Source organism: Rhinichthys klamathensis, unplaced genomic scaffold, assembly GCF_029890125.1.
Source record: "Rhinichthys klamathensis goyatoka isolate OS25496 unplaced genomic scaffold, OSU_Roscu_1.1 h1tg000422l_1, whole genome shotgun sequence".
NCBI classification, from domain to species: domain Eukaryota; kingdom Metazoa; phylum Chordata; class Actinopteri; order Cypriniformes; family Leuciscidae; genus Rhinichthys; species Rhinichthys klamathensis.
In genome coordinates, this window is record NW_026606920.1 from 1,358,120 (window position 1) to 1,380,253 (window position 22,134).

General features: G+C 36.8%; 3 protein-coding genes across 4 annotated transcripts; 1 reads left to right on the forward strand and 2 right to left on the reverse strand.

Annotated features, from left to right (window-relative positions):
- The first annotated feature begins 1,666 nt into the window (after positions 1 to 1,666).
- Positions 1,667 to 3,367, forward strand: LOC130070915 (uncharacterized). The gene is made up of 2 exons (XM_056235495.1): positions 1,667 to 2,610; positions 2,686 to 3,367. The coding sequence occupies exons 1-2, from the start codon at positions 1,746 to 1,748 to the stop codon at positions 2,790 to 2,792; spliced, it is 972 nt and encodes a 323-aa protein (XP_056091470.1). The 5' UTR covers positions 1,667 to 1,745; the 3' UTR covers positions 2,793 to 3,367.
- slc22a13a (solute carrier family 22 member 13a) lies at positions 3,356 to 7,509 on the reverse strand. 2 transcript variants are annotated; one of them, XM_056235491.1, is made up of 10 exons: positions 7,082 to 7,499; positions 6,606 to 6,709; positions 5,869 to 6,023; positions 5,458 to 5,626; positions 5,254 to 5,374; positions 5,056 to 5,150; positions 4,329 to 4,543; positions 4,148 to 4,256; positions 3,854 to 4,060; positions 3,356 to 3,621 (listed from the first exon to the last, which is right to left on the reverse strand). In XM_056235491.1, the coding sequence occupies exons 1-10, from the start codon at positions 7,454 to 7,456 to the stop codon at positions 3,558 to 3,560; spliced, it is 1,614 nt and encodes a 537-aa protein (XP_056091466.1). In that variant the 5' UTR covers positions 7,457 to 7,499; the 3' UTR covers positions 3,356 to 3,557. The 2 variants fall into 2 exon arrangements, with proteins under 2 accessions (XP_056091466.1, XP_056091467.1); XM_056235492.1 differs by lacking the exon at positions 3,356 to 3,621 and having other exon boundaries at positions 3,872 to 4,056; positions 7,082 to 7,509.
- Positions 7,510 to 11,063: 3,554 nt separating this feature from the next.
- On the reverse strand, positions 11,064 to 21,895 carry oxsr1a (oxidative stress responsive kinase 1a). Its single transcript, XM_056235499.1, has 18 exons — positions 21,611 to 21,895; positions 20,716 to 20,828; positions 17,634 to 17,742; positions 17,365 to 17,506; positions 17,198 to 17,253; positions 16,671 to 16,780; positions 16,470 to 16,571; positions 15,633 to 15,766; positions 15,476 to 15,524; positions 14,875 to 14,940; positions 14,649 to 14,771; positions 14,510 to 14,548; positions 14,314 to 14,427; positions 14,119 to 14,189; positions 11,638 to 11,690; positions 11,432 to 11,500; positions 11,280 to 11,344; positions 11,064 to 11,180 (listed from the first exon to the last, which is right to left on the reverse strand). Exons 1-18 carry the CDS (start codon positions 21,678 to 21,680, stop codon positions 11,106 to 11,108), a joined length of 1,560 nt encoding a protein of 519 aa, XP_056091474.1. The 5' UTR covers positions 21,681 to 21,895; the 3' UTR covers positions 11,064 to 11,105.
- Positions 21,896 to 22,134: the final 239 nt, after the last annotated feature.

Below are 22,134 nucleotides of genomic sequence, written 5' to 3' on the forward strand. Positions count from 1 at the left end.
AACACCCAGTTTCACAAAGTACTTCCTTAGCCTCAAGGAGGACAACAGACTGGTCAACTGTAGACCATTCTTCTGCCAGAAGCTCCAGAAATGCTCTTGAAAAGAAAAGGTTTAATTCTGGGTTGGATGAAATGAACAAATCAGTTCAGCTGTCACCTCGGGTTTATGAGAAGACAAACACATACTTATCTCCCTACACAATTAAAGGTGAGGTTAAAACACCACATTCAGAGCCTGTTTATACACCTCATCCAGGAGGTTCAAAAACATTACAGAAGACTGCAGATACATCTGCCCAATCTGGAACCTCAAAAGGAGGGACAGTGACAAGTAAAGACTTGAATTCTGTTACCTCAAGACCAGATTCTGTGAGAGAACCCAGTTTGGCTGAAGATTTGAGAGTGCATAGCCCAACGAAAATAAAAAAGTCTGTCCGGTTTGCTTCGAATTTAAATACAGATGGGGAAAATAACACAGAGTTCAGCAATGAGGAAGTTGAAAGCTCCACTGAGGCATTTGTTGAACCTGCAGTTGTCAATGGTGATGTTATGACAGCAAAGAGAGATATGACAACTTTAAAATCAGGAATAGAAATAGAGGAATCACCCGAGGAATGTTTAATTGAGACAATGCACAACCTATATGGCAGTGATTCTGTCAAACATCCCAAAGCTTCGGGCGGACAAATGCAGGATCCTTTTCTTCAGACTACAGTAATAGAAGAAAGCATCTCATCTGTGCAAAGAAATTTAGATGATGCAACAAAGGCAGATGAGGCAATTATAACCAAGATGAAAACAATTCCAAATCTCAAAGAACTGCAGGTAAATGACATTACTTCATGTGGTACAGAAACATTCACACCGAATAGTGAATCGTGTGATTTGGAGCATGTTGCAGAGATAATTAATGAGGATGTTACTGAGACTAAGGCCAATGTTACAACCTCCAAAAAGCAAGAACCCACAGACATAATTAAAGATGAATCCAAAGACCTTGATATGTTGAATTTTCCTCCAAAATCTGAAGATAAAAGCAACACAAAGGTTGGTGACAAAAAGGCCACGGATAAAGGGAATAAAGGGTCTTGGTCTAAAGGTAAAAGCCCTCTTTCCAAACTCTTCACATCTGGCCCAAATAAGAAAGAGAGCAAAAGTGAGCCAAAAACAGAAAGCAAAAGACCCGATATCAAACCTAGAAATTTACTGAGCAGACTCTTTTCGGCTACTGAAACAGAGTCAGAAATAGAGAAAAAATCAGAAATCAAAACAGAAACTACATGTGAGGAGTCCGAGAAAATCGTAGGGACAGAAGATGGAGTAAATAATGCATTGGTTCAGGATACTTTTTCTGTATCTCTTCCTCTGACAGAGACCACCTCTCAAAATAAACCTCAAGAGACCATGAAACCAACACAAAACTCACTAAGTGATGCTCCAGAAGAATTTAATCCAACCGAGAGCTCTCAAAATCCCATCTTATTGTCTAATAATGGCTTCGCTGATGAGACGGTGCCATCAATAGACCTTGATCAAACTGAACAACTCAAGCCTGCTTCTGGTGGTTTAGGGGAGATTGAAAACAATGAGGCTCTTATGTCCTCACAAGAACACATTCATGTAGATCTCACCTCTCAAGACTTTTTAAACCCATCAGGTCTTGAGGAGAGCCTCAACTCCTTTTTGCCTCAGAATGAAGACACATCTGGTTTTCTTGATACATCTGATGCATTCACATCTCAAGTTATGAGCACTAGCACAGATGACATGGCTTTTTCAGATTCAAATACACTTGATTATACAAACAGTGGCACATTGACGGACATTGAGAATTTTGAAACACCATCAATTGATATAGGGAGCTCTTTTATTGAAGGACAGCCATTTGGAGAAAAAATACAAGGAGAAAGAGGAGATTCAATTCAAAAACCTTCAGTGAATTTGAATGAAGATACTCTAGATATTTTTGGTTCATCGGATTCAAACATTGAGGTAAACTCATATGGAAACACCCTGACTGAAATCCACAAAAATGAAGCCAGTGTTTCCTCAGGAATGACTGATGATCCCTCTGGTAAGGACAATTTATCAGTACAATCAATGGATATCTTTGGAGGAGACAATATGCTCACTGTCTCTGATCAAATGTCCACGAATAATTTCTTTGAAATTATGACAAACAGCAAGTCTCAAAGTCAAAACCCTTTTGAGGGAATTACAGATGGTCAATTGGGACCAAATGGAGTTTTTGACTTGATAAGTTCTGAAGATGACCCATCAACACAGAAAAGGTCTGAACTTGGACAGGGAATTCTAATTCAAAGTGAGGTTAATGTTTTCGAAAGTAAAGGCAATCCATCAACCTCTAATGTACTTGATCAAAACCTTTCCGGCCAAGAGCTAATTGAGTCATCTCAAACAGAGGCTTTTGATTTCTTCAGCTCTGAGCAAGATCCACCCAGAGCAGCATTCAGTCAAATAAGTGCCGATCCATTCCCAGATGACATCTTTGCAAGTGCTATTAACGGCCCAAGCACAAATACATTCAGTGTGGAGACAATGCAAAGAACTGCAAACCCATTTGACGATTTCACCGGTTTAGAGAGTGACGGTGAGGGTGCAGAGACACAAGCAAGCAACTTATTTCCAGATGACATATTCTCAACTATTCCTGCCATTTCTTTAGAACCAGCACAGGACACTTCCACCCTGATAGATTCAACAAACACTGATACAAATGGTGTGCAGCCACAAAAGCTCGAAAATGATTGGATGTCTGACCTTTTGGGGTAGTATCGTTGCCACAGTTCAGAGAAAATATAAAAATATTTCAATTAAATAAGCAGTTATATTAATTTGCCTTTGCTGTACTATTCTGTATAATTCACAAACTTTATTTCTAACATTTGATTGATTGACTGACTGATTGATTGATTGATTAATCAATGTGTATTTAAGTTAAAGTATTCATGTATAATGTGGTGTAACTTTTTTATTTCTAAATAATTAATCAATGTATATTAAGTTAACATGTAATGTGGGGTTACTTTAAAAGTTTTTAGATACACAAAATGTTGAAGTATTTGACAATTGCTGCATTGTGATTCTACAAAAGTTGTTCAGTTAAATCAGTCTCAGATTACTTTTATTATATCAAGCAACCTGTTTTAATGACTACAGTTATCTGACAGGGGAAAAAGAAATTGATTTATTAGGCAAAGTTCACTTCAATAATCCCTGTAGTCATCATATAATCCATATATATTTGTGTACAAAAAGTTATTGTTGATCATGAAACAATGTAATGATAACTGTGTTCTTCAAAGACTAACTGGTCTTAATAAATAATAAAACAACAATTCACATGAGGTTTATTGCATATTGTTATGTTACAGTACATACAGTGCTAACAGAACACTAAATCTACAAATCTTTTCATAATGCTGAATGGCAAATAAACTGCAGAAGTTGTAATAAAAATCTAACTGTTATTTCTACATATCATTACACTGTAAACGGAACAAAAGAAATTCCACCATCTTGCAAGAAGTTAAGAGGTTATAACTTGGTTGCTTGGATGTCTTCACAATCCCTAGTTGCAGGATTAGATAATTTTGGTCTCCTTTGGGGAAATAGAGGTGAAATAGTGTTATTTTCCCTTGGCAAAAACATAACAAAAACCTTAAATGTATTTTAAAACAATATGTAACGAGACTTAATGTGTAACTTGAATATTAAAGAGTAAATAAACAGATTTTAAGACATGTGAGAATTGCAAAAGCAGTTTAATCCGCAGAACTTCCCTATATAAATCTATGTATACTAGTTGCATGAAAACTTCAATCTACATGTACCTCTTGCCCTCTGCCTCCTCTGTGGAATCAGGCAGCTCGGTTCTTCTGGTCTCGGGCAGCAGGAAGGCCATTATCCCACTTGCTAGTGCCAGGCTGCCAATCACCACAGTAGGGATAGTGAAGTGGTAGATCTCCAGCAGGTTCACCACAGGAGACAACATACTTGCGGCTCGTGCAGCTGTGGAGCCCAGCCCCGTGGCCGTCTGACTGGAAATCAACAAGCGGATTATAATAGATCTGCATTAAAACAACACTCATTTATACCTGTAGAAAATGACACAGGCTCATGCCTACCGAATGGCGGTGGGGAACAGTTCTTGAAAATAAATGTTGCAAATACTGCCTGCTCCGTTCATGAGAAATCTTCCACATGTGGCAAGAGTAGCGATGGCGACGTAATTACCTTAAGAGAATCACACGGTTAAGTGCTGATTCGTTGTATGCTATAGAGTGTTACATATGGAAAACATTTTACTTTGTGGAACTGCAAGAGTCAGGAGACACAGAACCCCTCCCACTATAAGAGCACCCATTAGAGACACCTTCCTTCCAGCTGCTTCCAATGACCATATGCAGAAGAAGTGGACAGGAATCTCAGAGAGGCCGAATATGAGTTGATTGAGAAAAATATCAAGGCCGAACTTCCCCACATTCAGAGAGAGGCTGTAGTACGCTAGATTTACAGCACACCTGAGTATCAACAGCAGAGTACAATTCATGTTTAAAGTCCCCGTGAACCGGAAGTTGCAAACGACTTTTCTCCAGTGTTGTGACGTATTTCCGAGAGAAACGGAATACTAAATGAGGCAAAATGGTGGGCGTGGCTTTTTTCCCAACTAGCACCTGATTGGATCTAGAAAAGTAGGTGTTTTCATTCAGCCTGTCTACTGTCAGTTGGAGGGGCGTGATTACGGATGTTAAGAAGATGCCCAAACCGTGAAACCTACGTCATCAGGCAAGGTCCTCCAACGCAGAGGGGAGGGGAAATTTCAGATTTTAATTAAAGATTACGAAGCCAAAAATATTTTTTGTGTGGATTGACTTGCATGGATGAATTGTTCACCACAAAACGATCAATTTAGGCAAACAAAGTAAGTATGGTCAATTTTGAATTCATGGGGACTTTAAATATTAGTTCAAGAAAACACATTTCAAGCAAAAAAAAAGTCAGAATATTAACAATTCCATGAGAATCGACTCACCAAGCGAAGGTAATGGTTAAGAAATATTTCCTGAGCACACGGGAAGCAAAAAGCATTTTTATACCTCCTTTTTCAACAGGCTTTTCTTTTAGGACCTAATACATCAAATAACAAAAATATGTTATCGATATTGTGTTATTTAGGAGAGATGGCTCTGTACTTTGTCTTGACATGTTAATTTGTAAAATATATCTTAACCTTCTCCAGTAATGAGTCAGGAACTGAACGTTTGTTGATCGCTGCTGCCTTCTGAATGAGTTCTTTCGCATCGGTAGTTTTTCCGCGGCCAAGAAGCCATCTGGCAGACTCTGGAATAAACCTATATTGGTGTGCACATCTAATTTTTTCATTCGCTCACAAATTCATCCAAATCTAAAGAAACATATACATAAACATATATACCATATGTAGACAACTACAAATCCAAGTGGGCCAGCCATTATAAATTGATCCATCCTCCAGTCCCTGACAAAATACACAACGGCAAGAAACATGACCTGCCCCAAAGCGGCCAGGACTTGACTCAGGCATGCTGCATAGGATCTCTGAGCGACTCCAATCCACTCGGTGGCTACAGTGAGGATGAAAACATCGTGATAAACACATAAGCAATTAGGTAAACACGGCAATTCTTTGTTACAGTCAAATTGCCAATATAGTCTTACACAAGACCCATCAACTGTTTTGTTGTTGACACAAAGTTTAAAAATGTTCTGTTTCTTCTAAAGAGCCATCTGATGTGTTACATTAATTATTCAGTCCGCTGATAGCTAACATGATGTAAAGGTTGAAAACATCAATATTGTCTCATACCGAGGATAATGCTGTTGATCCGAAATCCTCCGAGGGCAACACCAACAATGAACTGGGATGTGAGGTACACATAAAAGTTTGGAGAGAGACCAGTCACGACTGTGAAGATAAGCATGAGCACCATAGGTATCTGTGTAGCTCGTTTGCGACCAAACCTTGAGTTCAAAAAAGAAAGAGGGGGAAAAAAGCCACACACACAAAAAATAAATCACTGAAAATGAACGATGACATCATGCATTAATGGAAATGTTAGCTGAAGGCTAAATATGTTATGCCACTTCATTTAGCATGTCCTTTAGATGGCGTAGCTTCAGAAATGTTTGCATCATATGATTTAATATATAAAAAAATATATACATTACATTTTTATTGTATAAAATGTTTATTTGCACATTACATAATATTTACACTTTTCTTTTTACACATTTTAGTATAATTAAGAAGACCTCATAATCCTTAATTTAACATAAAACATTAGACATTATATATATATATATATATATATATATACAGGTATTTATTTTGCAAAATTACAAGCAACTAACCTTAAACAGAATGCTATTTTAACCCTAACACTAAGTACACATTGTTAATTAAAATTACTCAGTACTTATTTGTGTAATTAGTCCTACACTTTAACAAGGACACCTTCAAATTAAGTGTATTGATTCTGTATTCAATCTAAAGAGTTTGTCCAAATTTAATAACATTATTAACTGTACGTTTTTAACACTTACGATTCTGAAAAAGGCCCAAAAAGTACAGCTCCAACTAGTACTCCAGCAAAGAATATGGTCTGTGCTCCCCGAAAGATATTTGTATTTTCACAAACAAGATCGAACTGCAAAACACCACAAAAATATCAGGCTTTCTCCATGTAAACAGCATATTGTTTTCTAAATCAATCATTTAAAAACATAGTAGTTAAATTACATTGTGGTGTGACCACAGTGAGCACATGAAGTTCATAACTTCCATGTTTTCAAATATACGGGTGACAAAATATTACAAAATAATATACCCATAATATTAAGTATCTATTTATATTTTTTATTGATGACTCTATGTTTTTAATTTGTGTGTTATAATTGTTGGAGCTTGTACTGCAAGACAAATTTCCGTGCACACGGACAATACAAGTGCTATCTATCTATCTATCTATCTATCTATCTATCTATCTATCTATCTATCTATCAAACCCCAAGTTACTTACATCAGTAACAATGGTTGCATCATAAATAGTATCATTGTGCACCCATCCATCAGTGCAAGTGGTGGTTTCGTTTAGGCCATATTCCCGTATAGCAGACAGATCCCAATCCATAGGCACATACATCTGACAGGGATCGAAAGAGCCATCCGGGAGCCTAGGCAGGGTCAAGTTCTGCTGCTCTTCCTTCGTCAGATTGGGACCCACCTGAAGGATCCAGTCAGCGTTGCAATGGTGGTTCGTGTCTGCATGGTTGAAGACAAGGCTGGATAACTGAAAAGGCAAAATGAGGTTTGGAAAGCACAGAGCAAACAAGAGCAGCTTTTGGAAAAGCCCAAAGTCTCCTATAGATTCTAAAATCTCCCCAAAATCAGCCATGATGGTCCAGAAGAGGAACAACCAAAGAAAGCTTGAGTAACAAGTTATAGTAGAAAAAGTTAATTAATGTTTAACTGCATAATCATGTGAGTGAATATATCACAGAAAGTCGTATATAGAGAGCAATGGTCATATTATTGATGTGAAAGTGTAATGGGTCAACATTCAAAGATGTTTTGACACTGCTGATGCGACAAACATATGGACAGATTGTCCGACATGTATGTATATATATATATATATATATATATACACACACACACACACACAGACAAACTTACATATAAATAGACTATATTCAGTTGATCAAGAATCGCTTTAGAATCAGATTGATTCCCGGAATATTCTCAACCTGTGCAGTGCACATACATAGACAGATAGGTAAGACAGATGGATATATAGTAAGACAGTGAAACACACCAAGTTAACATATTTGTGTCAAATCTTTTAAAGTTTTCAAAACAGACCGAAGGCAACTTTAGTATTTTGGTTCTAAAGTAAAAACTAAAAAAAATATTTGTGCTGACAGTATCTGTAATGTGTAACTCAACATTATAACAAGCAATAAACTGGATAAGTGCCACAAAGGGTTGTTATGGATCATGAAGTACTTTAATGTTATTATGCAATTCATATTTATAGCATTTAGACATGTCTGCAGGGGGGGGGGGGGGGATCATTCTTTATTATTAAAAATAATTGGGTACACATGCACAGAAAATCCCAAAAGGTGAAATACTATAATAGTAATAGTAACTATAAGACAGTAATACCTCCATTGCTTTTGTGTTGTGACAGTTCATTCCTTACAGTTCAATGAGAAAAACAAATCGAAAAGACACACTTAAATAGTCCACTAAAATGTAGGCAATCCCTCTTTGAAAGTCCTACATACATGTGTTTGGTGTGAAAATACAGCATCCCTCCAGACTGAGCAGAATGATGGAATGATATTAGACAACTTAGCTCAGCTCAACACAGAAACACCACCACAGAGAAAAGATATGAGCATGGAGAGATCAACAAGATCTGATGCGTCAATCTCAAGACAAATCAGCTTATTTCATTATCTTTAAGAATTCATACAAATGAGAAACAAGAATATGCTTTCAATTTTCAAATTACTTCCAATGCATTCCAGGAAAAAGGCCAACCACTTGTGCACACATGAAAATAAATACTACTGATGTCAGATCACTATCACCGAAGTGAGAAAGAAAATGAGACGAGGACGCGTCTTACAAAGAAAAATGGTTGAGGCTTTAGAGAATCATGAAAGGGCAGCATTTTTGACGGTCAAAGAAATTAAATCATTGCGTTCAGGCTTTGACTTGAGTCTACTTAAGGAATCTGAGATGGCTTAAAAAAAAAAAAAAAAAAAAAATGATTAAGGTGGCATGCCATTGTAATGCGTTGTTAACCATTTAAAACATACAAACACACAAAACTCACACCACAAGCATTCTTTTTAATAATCCCACCAACCTGTCCGACAATAACAACCAAACAAAGACCGCAAGGCAGAAACCGAAATGCAGAAAAACAAAAATAGCCCCCGACTTGACAATTTTTTTTAAACTACTCTCAAGTCATGCTAATGTCATCTTTTAGAGGACATTTTCAGAAATGAAATCCTTTGAGGGAAGTGTCTTAGGACTGCAAACACAGAGAAGCCAACAAGACATAAGACAAACCACCGCATCGAGTCCATAGAAAGGCCAACTGTGAACGGTATGTATACCGTTTATATTATATATAAACAACACCAATTTGATTATTTACATGTTTTTTTATCAAGTACTTAAGATGCCCCACCCACATTCATTGTTGTATTCACACTAAATACTTAAAAATAATAATAGATCAACAGTCATTTGCACATACACGCATGTAAGAAAGTGACAGCAAATGAATCACTGACCATGTCTAAAATTAATCGGTTTTGAAACCATCTTAAAATGAACTGTTTGTTGGAAGCCAAGGAGAGAAATAAACTGGAAAAATTTGAAAATAAAATGGGGTGAAATGTAGAACCTCAGTAAAAATAACAATTATAATAATAAACCTAGTAAAAGTTCAGCAAAAAGGTATAAAAAAAAAATCTGTTTTTAAAAGCGAATAAAATACCAGTTGCATGTGAACACATTTTCTGCCTATATATACACATGGAATCAGACATCAGTCTATAGCTGAGACAAATGATATAAGCAAGTGTAATGGACTTAAATATTTACAGACACACAAATACAGGCCCACAAATTATATTGCCAATATCACTTAGACTGCATTAAAGTCACTTTTCTTTAGTTTGTTGCTGGTCAGTCCCAGGCTTGACTGGTCTTCACTTCATCAACAGTGCTTGCAAGGCCAGCAATGTATTGAAAGTCATTTTTCTATACACATTACTGCAATTCAGTTTCATGTAGACTCCATTCCGACTTTGATTTTCATGTGTGCTGTGCATTTAGATTTATATATAGTTTATAGCTTCAGAAATGTTAAATTTAGTTCAAAATCTCTGATTGAATATGAAAACATTTTAATGCCGTCGATGAATTGATTTCACCCAAAATGTTAATGATATTAATTTACTGCCTTGCAAGCACTGGTATATCCTTCAAAAAAATTATCTAGTTCTGTAACACTATTCAAACAGCTGCCACTATACTTAATAGATATGCATGTATGAAACTTGTAATGTAACATTATGCTCAATCCACAAAATTACATATACCCTTTTCTAATATAAAGCCAAATGCACAATTTAAATTGTTTTCTGAAAGAACAGCATATTGGGAAATAGATCAATTTGATGAAAAACTCTCAAATTCTACTTCATGTTTTTTTTTTAAAGCTCAATATCTCATCTCTCTTGCACCTTGATTTCATGGAAAGCCCATTCAGCAAAGTTAAATGAGCGCAAAATGACCAGCATATCTTAAGTCAAAAATCATTCATGCAGTCTGGCATTAGCCCATGCAAAACGATTGGAATGTATCCCGATAGTGAGAGAGCAGCTGAAATGTGTAACTGTGAGGTGCAGTGCACAGGTGTAACAGTGAAGCATCATGTCTGAGTGACGTGGCTCCCATGTTTACTGGTTAAAGTGTAAAACCGTACAATATTTATCGCTCCCAAATGACGGACCACATTGCAGATGGGTGTACTGAACAGCTGACTTTATAGGCGGTCCAACATGCACCCTTAAATGCTTTCGAAATGACAATCCTGCCCTAAAGCCTCCATTGAGGAGGTACACAGCTGCATGCACACACAGTCACTTATTCATTTCACAGATGAGATCCACAGCTACTGTCTACCTACAGTTGTAAATTCAGTAGTACTATCGAAAGTAAGGCATTCTTCTTTTGACATCTACCAGTATTAGGAGTTGGTTCAGATTGTGCAAATGTTTAAAGCAACAGAGAAAACAAAACATGGATGAATACTGTAAACATCTGAGGTGCGCTCCTGTGAAGAACTTGGATGCAGTCCTATTCAACATTTGTTAATCCTATGTGGTGTCAGATTCCTTCTGTCTCTTTGGCAGTAGTGGTTTCTTTAGGCCAATGAAAGCATTTACAATGCACTGTTGTGCAAACAAGTCTGTTTTTTTTTTTTTTTTATCCTGGTTGCTGGTAATACCGTTTTAACTTATACTCAGCTGAGCAAATCCCATGAGTTTAACGTCATCTGGAATTTCAGAGCTGTCGACTCCCGATGCCTAAACGGGAGAAAGATAAACACAGTGGCAAATATAAAACAACTCCGACGAGTAAAGCAATCAGAACTGACCACCGCACCACATAATAGAGTAGCTTACCAGCTTGAAAGTGACATTTTTGTTGGTTTGTGGATCATCAACGATTTTCTGCAAATTGGCTGCAACTAAAAAAAAAAATACATAAGTTAAAAACACTTCTTATTTTTAACATTTGTATCTTTAGTGTCAAGCAGCAATTTAAACAAACTCACCAATAACTAAATCTCTTCCGTCAACTAGTCCTGCAGACACAAGCTCTTGAGACACTCCATCAGCTGTGTCTGGATAGAGAGGAATTAAATGTGACACATTTCACTAGCTTTTTGATCAAGATTACAATTTGTCAATATATGTGAGATTACAGATTAGGAGGAAGCAGACGGACACTTCATTAAAGCGATCAGTAAACGTCACAAACCTCTCCCCGGCATGAACTCAAATCTGATATCGTTTAGCTCTTTCTTTGTGTTCCTGTTGCAAAACAAAATGCAAAAACTCAGCTTAACTAGTTAAAGGCATTTTGTATTTTATTTACTATTAAAGTATTAATATTTTGAATTCAGGGTTCCAACACATTGTCCATTTAAAAAAAATTCCAAACCTTTCAAATATTTCAGACCATATTTAATAGGGGTGGAACGGTACACAGAAGTCACGGTTCGGTTCATACCTCGGTTCAGACATCACGGTTCGGTACGATTTCGGTACAATGGAGGGAAAAGCAAAACAAAAATGCAGAAGGCATTGTATTTTTAAAATAAGTTTTATTAATAAAGGCATAGAACCAGTTTATTTGTAGTGCACTGACAATAGTTTTATATAATTCGTTTATTAATTAAATTAATAAAAAGACAAAAAGACCTTGCGATATGTTTGGTAATTGTACCTGAATTAATTTAAAATTAATTTGCTATATTTCAGATAAATATATTTGTTTTCCTTAATTTTAATTAACATTATTAATTAACAATGTAACATTATTCTCATCTGAATTATAAATAATTGATTTCTGTATAAAATAATACTACCATTAATAACGCATTCGATTTTCTTTTTTAATCAATGTAGAATGTGTAAGATTAGTGCTCCGAGGACAAGAAATGAAAACCAATGCGATGAATGTCCAAAAGATGGGACCCACAGACTGTTTTGAAATGTAGTTGGATAAATATGTTTTGCTTTTAAAACAGTGTGTGTGTGTGTGTGTGTGTGTGAGTGTGAGTGTGTGTGTGTGTGTGTGTGTGAGTGAGAGAGAGAGAGAGAGAGAGAGAGAGAGAGAGAGAGAGAGAGAGAGAGAGAGAGAGAGAGAGAGAGAGAGAGAGAGAGAGAGAGAGAGAGAGAGAGAGAGAGAGAGAGATTTTGGTTGGGTGACAGTTGTAGGTTACAGTTTGACAAGAGTTTACAGTGTGACAAAAGCACAATGTTGTGTTTTATTGCGAGTGTACACAAATATAAGTAAACACTTTGCTGGTTTAATGATCTGTATGAACAAAATGACGGAGTATGTTTTTTATGTCCACTGTTCAATCGCGGCCGCGCCTCTCTCTCTCTCACACACACACACTCCAGCATTGCAATCTTGACATCGCAGCCTGTTCATTATGCGGTCACACCAAACCCGAATAGAGCGTTAAATTCGCGTCTATCGCGTCTAGTTCGACGCTAGTTCAAAGCGAATATGACGCGCGTATAAAGCCAACGTTTGAAGTGAACGCGCGTTCAGAGCTAAGCCGATGGTACAGATTATGTGTCCCTAAAGAACCCGCGTATCTAACAGTAGTTCCGCATTACATTAATTAATTTTTACGCGAGTTTTATTTATTTTTATACCGTGTATTCTCCGTGTAAATTCGTGCACCGAACCGTGACGCCCGTACCGTTTCGGTTCGGTACGAATACATGTACCGTTCCACCCCTAATATTTAACATAAATGGCTTTTACAGCATTATTTTCAGGATTATATTTGGTATATAATAGTCATCTCTAAATATATTTTTCTGTTGGTTTTCTCAAAGTGATAAAATGCGCTTATATGATAAGAAACCTTAAACACTTTGAAACCTCACCTCTGACACATCGGTTTGATACTGTAAATGTAATGTTGCATGATCACCAAACAGTAAAGTACAGTCTGATTAAGTGACCATTTGCTCCTTCATCAGTTGCTGGTTTGAGTAGCACAAGCACATTCGTTCAAATGAGACTCGCTTATTGTAAAGACAAATAGTTTCGCATGACGAAATGATGAAAACACTGCTTGTATGATACATTTATTTTTAGAAATTCTTAATTTTATATTTTTAGAAAACTGAATAGGGGCATTAGTCTGGAAACACAAATATTTTTCCATACATCCAGACCTGGAAATGACTATTTTTATATTATCCGTTTTCATTTTATCTTAAGTTTTAGTAATTTTTAATGTGATTTTTTTGGTAATTTTAGTACTAATTCAACTTTATTTTAGTTAGTTGCCAAAGCAACATTTCTATGATTTGTTTAAGTTCTTAAAGCTATAATTATTCACATAATATTTATTTTTTATTTTATTTTAGTTTTATTTCAATTAACGAAAAATATTTGTAATAGTTTTACTTAACACTGCAAGGCACTTGCCATAAACTCATCACCGACGCTCTAAAAACCTTTCTATTTCTGAGTGATGAACTGAAATATTTTTATTGCCATTTAAAAAAAAAGCAATTATAGCAGTTTCATCCAAACATCTTACTATAAAGTTACTGGGATAACTGCTTGTATTTTTATATGATGTAAAAAGAATGAGTGTGCCAACACAACCCTGTGAAACAACTTTACTAACTGTCCTCAAACGGTATGGTTACGTCTAACCTGCTGATCCATTGATAGTCATCATCAGTCACTATAATGTTAAAATACCTTAATCTTAGGACCAGGCTGATGGGGATTTTGGCTGAGTCCTGCCCTGTCATAGTAGGTGCGCCAACAGCCTGTAGGGATACAATTTCAGTATCTAAAAAAATTTGAACTAAATTATAAACCAAGAGCACTTGTAAGGTCAAGCTTACTGCTGATACTATTGTCACAGAAGGAACTTAATACAGTAGAGCTCACCTGGGAGCCTGCAGAGGACACTGATATTGTGGCAGTGCCATCTGCAACACGTAGGACTTCAGACTGTCCTGCAGCGACTGGCTGCAGGAAGCTTAATGGATCCGCTGGAAAGATCTTTGAAAGAAGCAGAAACAAGATTTTCATGAGAATGGTTGTGGAGTAATTCAGAAAGTAAGAAGCAGAAGCAAACTCTCACCTCTGCATTTTGCACAGCCTCCTCCTTTACTCTGGGTGACTAAGAAAAGACAATTCAAAGACTTAAAACATGCTTTATCCAAATCCACAGACTAGATTAAAACAGCCATTAGGTAATGGTGTAGCAGACAAGCATCTACCCGTAAAGCGGCCACTGCTGCCTTCCCTTCCTCACTCTCCATATCCAGCTCATCATCACTCCATTCCCACTCTCCATCCTCAGTCTTATGGAGCCGACCACTGGAACCCGGAACCCTCCGCACCTATTCACACATATATTTACATGCACAAAACTGCGTAAAGCACAACTTCTATTCTCAAGTCATTATTTATACATCATATTCGGTCAGTAAATTTGTCACCCACCTTCCTTGATCTCTCTCCTATTGTTGGCGCCCTCTCCAGCAATTTTTCATTCAAGTATTCGTTGTTCTGTGAAGGAATTGTAGGAAAAATTAGTTATAAATATAACCATTCACATTATTATTATAAATAATTGTAGATGCTTAATAAATTGGTAAAAAACTGAACTCAAGGTCCACTATTGTAAAAAAAGACATTTGAGACTATCCGCAGAGACAGCATCCTCTGTGGGTCGTAATGCAGCACTGCAGTGCCGTACAGGCCGCCCTGTTTACTGCCACTGAGCCGCTAGGAAAGAAAGTCTGCTGAGGCAGCACTGTATTTGTTACAATATGGCATGTATCCCATGAGCAGGAAATGGCCTTTAGAAACTCTAATCCTGAGTATTTGTTACAGTAAACCAGCCATGCTGGACAAGTGATTTGAGAACGTTCAGGCGACAATGACTGTAGCCAATCTAAATAATAACTGACCCGCTGGAAGCAGCAATTACGTAAAATGGAATACACATTTGTGAACTTAGATTACCAGACTATGGGAATGTAAAATTTAACTACTCTAGTCATTCTCTGAAAATTTGCAACTTTGGGTTACAGTATCTTACCTTGGCTTTTGTGAAGAACTTGTGTTTTAAAAGTTCAGCAGCTGTAGGCCTGTTGAAGAAAGCTGAATTTTAATAATAAGAAAAAACTAAAGTTTTTCTGACCATAATGCCATAATCGAACACAGAATTTTTTAACTTTGGGAAATAAATGCACAACCGTTTTTCTGGATCCTTCTGGAGGCACAAGGAGATCATCTTCCGAAAGGATTTACCATATTTTTTAACCATTTCTTTATCTGTAACTCCAGTCTCTAGACACGGAGGGTCATTCTGCAGAGTTAACATGAGAACCTAAACCAAAAAAAGTGTGGAAAAAATCAAGACAAATCATTACTGTGGAAAAAGTATAGACAAAAACATTAAGCAACCATAGGCTGAATGACTTGAATGATTGTTGCTATAGAGTAGTGCAGAGATGATGTTTTACTGTAAGTTAGCATTACCCTGGTTCCCTGACAAAATTTGTATCTTACAAGTTGTTCATCTAATCTTCACAAATTAATTTTGAAGCCTAAATACAATTGTCAGAACTAAGAAGCTAAAGCTAAAGTAAACTACAACATGACTAGCATGACTTTAAAGTCATCACCACTAAGCTTACAACTCTTAAGCTTACAGGTTAACAAAAGACTATAAAAGTAGAATAGTGAGTTTTCTAGCTCAGCGTGAGAACGCTTAACGTCCTTCTATGGTCCCATTTAGCCACTTGTTAGCAACCACCCTTTTCAAGACATAAAAGCTTAAAAAAAACAATGAGAGGATATTACTGATGTATTTTGTCATAAAATAAAACATGAAAATACTTTGAGCTTGTGTTTAACACCAACCTTATTTCAGGCATTTAAGCAAAAACTCGTTCAAAAAAACCCCACTGACTTCAGGTTGATGAAACTGGAAGTCTAAAATGCCGACTCATTTCTGCAGCACTCTATTGGCAGGTTTCATAGCAGCAGATTCTCCATCAACTGAACGCAAACAGTGAATTGCTGCTCACCTTCATTGGAGGATATTTGTGATATGGAGCAGCCCCAGTTGCCAACTCAATAGCTGTGATCCCAAAACTCCAGATATCAGCTTTGAAATCATAACCCCTAACCTGCGAGGGGGTAAACTCATTTTAATTCTCTCATTACAAAGCTATTCAGTTTCCAAAATGTATGAAAGGCAAAGTAGGAACAGCCGGGACAACACTAACCTGCTCCATCACCTCAGGGGCCATCCAGCATGGAGTTCCTACAAATGTCTTCCTCACTTTGTTTCTAGTCATGTCTCCACCAGTTGCTAAAAAGGCACTGACACCAAAGTCTTCACAGACAACAAAAAGACAACAAAACTATCAATCATCTGATCCAAGATCACTGCATTATGTTATTTCAGGCCAAGCACCACCTCTGATCAAATCTGAACATTTCTAGTCCAGGAAAAGAGCATCTAGAGGCCATTTACAGACTTTGACAGGCCAATCGAATAATATCTCGCCTTTTTTCTGTTTGCTTAATGAAAAAAGAAAACACTTTTTCCCTCCAAGTATAACATTCCGCTGCGCATAGAGTAAATAAACACTATGAAGGCAATCTAACAGCATATGCAAACAAGAATATTCAGCAATCCTTTGAAATCACAAAAAATATATATATATTATACTTAACTTGTACTATTATGCTACGTAACTGTCAATAATCATTGAAAGAAAAAAAGATTGTATTGAGAGTGAAACTCCACCTGCAATTTGAACAGAGCCGTCCTCTCCTAAAAGAATATTTCCAGCCTTCACATCTCTGTACCGAGAGAAATACAGATCAGTGTGCTGCTTGATGACTCAACAAAATTAAGAATGGAAACCACACATAAACGTAATTATATAACCAAACCATGGCATATACATTTACCTGTGAATCTGACCATTTTTGTGCAGATAATCGAGACCTTCTAGCACCTCTTTTAGTATGGTGGCAATGCTGGACTCATCCATGACACCCGATTTGTGCTCCCCTTTAGAAATGATGTACTTAATAAAATCCAGAACTGAGCCTGAAAACAGACGCAAGTGGAAGGATACTGTATTATGCAGTACTTTATTTTTTTAAAAGACCAATTAATAACTTTCTTTTTGTCTTTATTTATTCAAGACATGCATTTAAACAATTAACTAACTCACCACCACTGAGCAACTTCATGACCAGCCAAAGCTCATCCTTGACCACAAAGGAGGTGTAATAAGACACAATATTTGGGTGATGGCACTGGCTCATTGCCTGGATCTCTTTCTAAAAAAATAAAGGAGAAAAAAAAATGTTAGGAAGCAGAACTGTTTAAATCTATATATAATGGTAAGTATCTGCAAACAAAAGGTCCCATTGCTCCTGACTGCTCAACTACAACCTCAAATTACTTCAAGGCCATTGATGACTTTTATGCAACAGAACTTAAAGAAAAAAAAGAACCCAGACATTCGGTAAATAGTCCCGTCTCATAGGACATTCTAACTCTGATAATTTAATCACAAACCAGAAAAGTCTTTCCTTGTGTCTGTGCCAGTTTAATCCTCCCCTGATAGACAGACATGTGGTTGCCTTGCACATGACCCTGAATCATTAACCGAGTTGAACAGAACAGACCCTGAAGCAGATGTACATTGCATAATTTTTCTAAAACTGACAGTCATTTGTGCTTGGAGAAAACAAAATTGATTTAGTATTAGTATTTTTGTGGAGTTTGTCTCAACCTATCCCATCTATTTTTGTTAAAAGATTATTTACATAATGCAAAGATTCTGTGTAAACTCAGGAATAAAAATATATATAATATAGGATATACATTTTATATAAATATATATTAGGGCTGTCACGATTCCTTGATTAAATTCGAGTACTCAATTTAAAAAATCCTCAACTGCAATTTACCCGTGTCGAGTAGGCCAAACCAGCAAAATACTGGAAGTGGAAGAAAACAATAGGATAGTGCTATTGTGAATTCACAAAAGCATATAGTATATGCCCCGCGGGTTTAATATGCGCTTTATTTACATGTGTGTATGTTGCGTGCGTCTCAGGAAGGCTCTGTTCACAGTAAATGCTGCTCCACATGAACTGATAACATTTACATACGTGAAGTGTCTCAAACTCCATCTCTGCATATGCTTCGAGTTTGAATAGCTTATAACATTCATCTGGGAACGTAATGTGTGGCATTTCATCAGATTTGTAAGGCAAAAAATGTATAAACCTACGCCAAAACAACAGAATACATCAATATGTTTCTAAATATGCAAACTGTTCATCGCGATTTCAAAATAAAAGTTAAACCCTCGCTCTGAGTTTGCATGTTTTGACGTCCACATATTCTTTTTCGAGAAATTACAGTGGGCTGTAGCATTTCTATCATAAAGTCGCCAAATATATATATATACTAGGGGTGGTGAAAAAAATCGATTATTGATTAATCGCGATTATGTTATGGACGAGTATGAATCGATTATTACATTTTCAAAAATCGATTTTTTATTATATATATATAAAAAAAAAATTTGCATTATTTTATTTTGTAAAAAATGTTATACCGGAAGTTGAACGTCATGAACGCGCCCAGTTCCGCAAGCGCGTGTAACGGCAGCCAGAGCGAGTGAGAGCAGGTGTGCCGGAGACACACTGGCTGCGTGGCGGCGTCTCAGCTGCGTGGTGTGTCCGTTTTTATTTCGGCTCCCATGTTAACAGGTTAGAGCTTGCACACTGCCTGCATGAGCCGCGCGGAAAACGCGTGCATGCTAGAAATAGAACCGACGCCTATTTTTCACGCGACACGCAAGCGTGTTGGAAGCGTTTCCAGGCAAAATAGAATAGGAAACGATGTTTATATGTCATTTTGTACACGAATACATATTAATAAATTACATTTTGATGTTTGAAAGTCTAGGTTTTGATATAAATTCAGATATCAATGTAATTTAAACAAATAATAATAATAATAATCGATTTTCAAATATTGCCATTATTTTTGCCTATATACAAATTTATGTCATTTTTATTTTTTAAACAATCGAGTCCTGGTGTTCACTACAGAGGTCATAGCATAACATATGAATAAAATATCTCTTTTTTTTTTCATTTGTTTCTTATGCTCTTAACAATGTGATTACATGAAAAAGAGAAAAAAAACTTTTGAAAAAAACGTTCTGAGCCTCAAGAGGATATAATGATAATAAGCTACAATAACAACATAGTGTGTCTTCTGAGTGACGGTCCACCATCAGGCTAAATATAGGCTCTTTAAAGCTACACAAAATTTGTAAATGTTATTGAAATAAACAGACAGCCCACTTCCCTATTTTTCGGATTTTGGAAGATGTGTGATAACAGTTGAAATTGTTGTCGTAAAGTTAAGAGTTGAAATTGTTGTAGTAAGGATTAACACACCGCTAACCCAAATGTAGACTGTCCCTCTATGTCACCTAGCAGCAGACACGTTTCTGGTGTGCAAAGACACAGAAAACACGACGCAGCTGACACGCAACAGAAACGCCACGCTCACGCCACGCAGCCAGTGTGTCTCCGGCCTAACGAGCGTTGCTTGCTACAACACCTTGTCTTTCTAGAAGAAAATTGTCCAATTTCTACAGTATGTTGGTTCTGATCTACTTCCTAAAGGAAATAAGCCTTTCATTTATTTGTTATTGTTTAGTTCAACTTGATGAGTCACAACACAATGTGATGTATTCATTTCTGTGTTCTATAGAACATAAGCTACATACAAATAATTCTGAAGTTATAACTACATGACACAGAAAGTGCTTTGAGTTGTTGTTACTCAATAAAAGAGTTAAGTAATTCAGCAGCTGACTTTTTTTAATACTGCAAACACTTTGTAGTGTATTTTCGTTTACTGTTGTGAAATGGAAAATCAATAATCGCTAATCGCTAATCGAGAATCGTTAATAATCGAAAATCGACTGTAATCGAATCGGGACTTCAATAATCGTAATCGAATCGAATCGGGAAATCAGACCGATTAACCACCCCTAATATATACATAGCATACATACAGGTACAGTATATTTTTATCTGATAACTTGAAAACCTAACATGCTGTAATAGTGGGAAAGATTGATTTTAGTCCAATCCACATTATGCTTCTAAAGTGAGCGAGACAACTAAACTACCATCCACAAATAACCAGTTTAAACTGAGACTTCATCCTAATCAAACACTGTTTGTCTTATTTTATGAGCAGTAAGCAGACATTACCAGGAGCTCATCCATGCTGGTCTGGCATTTCTCAAGATTGATGCGTTTAATGGCCACCTTCTCCTTCCTGGGTTTGCAATATGCCGCCTGGACCACAGCTGTTGCTCCACTCCCTATATAACAGTAAAAAAATAGCAAATTTAGTGATATAACCAAAACACTTAATGCGTATAAAATAAGATACTAACGAAATGTTAGAGAAGATGACAGATAGTCACAGTATCCTCACTGCATAAATGAAATTAGCTATTGAAACCTTTTTTTAACCAATATAATGGGGTGTTTATTAAATTGTGCCCCGATGCCAATGCAAACAGATGATGTAAAAAATGAACTGGTGTTTTAAATGTCTTAATTTCAGAATATTCTAAACTTCTATTTAAACAATTCATTTTCATATGTCTCTATCCTTCTGCTTAATGACAACTTCCTCTGCCAAAGGAAAACCGAAAAAAACCAAATTAAACGTCCCAGGACAAGAAAATCAGCTCTGGTTATGTGATCAGAAGTTAACTAGTTAGTTAAAGTGTTCCCATAATACGTCAAACTTTCATCTAGAAAACATGAACGTTATATGTATCAGTTTGACACCAAACTAGCCAGCAAGCAAGTTGTCAATTGTAATGTTTCTTTAACCACCCCATATGTCATATCCTCAAATCAATCAGTAAATCAGCCATTGTCTGCAAGCATTACAATCCGCTGGCATGTCGGGTGGCTAGCTAGCATGGCTAACACAGACTGAACATCTTCCAGGCGCGATGACTCAATTACTGATGGAGATCTGGAATAACACAGACCATCTGGGCCCAAGAGATCTTAACACATATGTCTTACTCTCCTTTATTCTACCATTTATGTGATCTAGATGCTGATGTGTGATGGGTTAGCTCACCGATCACCTCCTGTAGCTCATAGTCATCCTTGTCGATAGACCAAGGTTGAGAGCTCGGGTCCTCGGACATGACTGCAGTCAGATCACGTCAGCCGCACGCGACACTGTACGCTCCCGCGGCTGCAAGCGATGGAAAACGGACGATTCGGGATTTATACTCGATCTACTTATGTTGATCTTGCCGACCGCTCTCAGTCTCAGCAGCCAAACTTTGCCAACAGAGACGGTGACCCCGCCTTAGGCGGAAAACGCTCTTCCTCGTGTCAAAATCTTGGAGGCGACCAAAATTATGCCACGTTACGCCACCTAACGGTCATGACGCAGAGTCACCGGGGAGAACAGCAGAAACAGTCTGTCCATACTAGAAAATTATTTGTTCTACTGTTGAATCTTTCATGAAATTTATTAAAGCTTTCTTGTATGTAACTATTTTTACTTTACTGCACTGTAAAAATGTTTTTAATTTTAATAGGACAATAATGATACAGAAAAAAACTTAGTTGTAATGTGGCTTACCTTTAGTA

Excerpts from the sequence above, each read along its gene's own strand:
- LOC130070915 (XM_056235495.1), top strand. The coding sequence starts at position 1,746 with ATGAGCACTAGCACAGATGACATGGCTTTTTCAGATTCAAATACACTT. Across the intron at positions 2,611-2,685 it reads CACCGGTTTAGAGAGTGACG|AACCAGCACAGGACACTTCC; the intron begins GTGAGGGTGCAG and ends CCATTTCTTTAG.
- slc22a13a (XM_056235491.1), bottom strand. The coding sequence starts at position 7,456 with ATGGCTGATTTTGGGGAGATTTTAGAATCTATAGGAGACTTTGGGCTT. Across the intron at positions 4,257-4,328 it reads GACTCTTGCAGTTCCACAAA|GTAATTACGTCGCCATCGCT; the intron begins GTAAAATGTTTT and ends GATTCTCTTAAG. Across the intron at positions 3,622-3,853 it reads GAGGAGGCAGAGGGCAAGAG|GAGACCAAAATTATCTAATC; the intron begins GTACATGTAGAT and ends ATTTCCCCAAAG.
- oxsr1a (XM_056235499.1), bottom strand. The coding sequence starts at position 21,680 with ATGTCCGAGGACCCGAGCTCTCAACCTTGGTCTATCGACAAGGATGAC. Across the intron at positions 16,572-16,670 it reads CCCCTGAGGTGATGGAGCAG|GTTAGGGGTTATGATTTCAA; the intron begins GTTAGTGTTGTC and ends ACCCCCTCGCAG. Across the intron at positions 11,345-11,431 it reads CGGAAGAGATTTAGTTATTG|TTGCAGCCAATTTGCAGAAA; the intron begins GTGAGTTTGTTT and ends TTTTTTTTTTAG.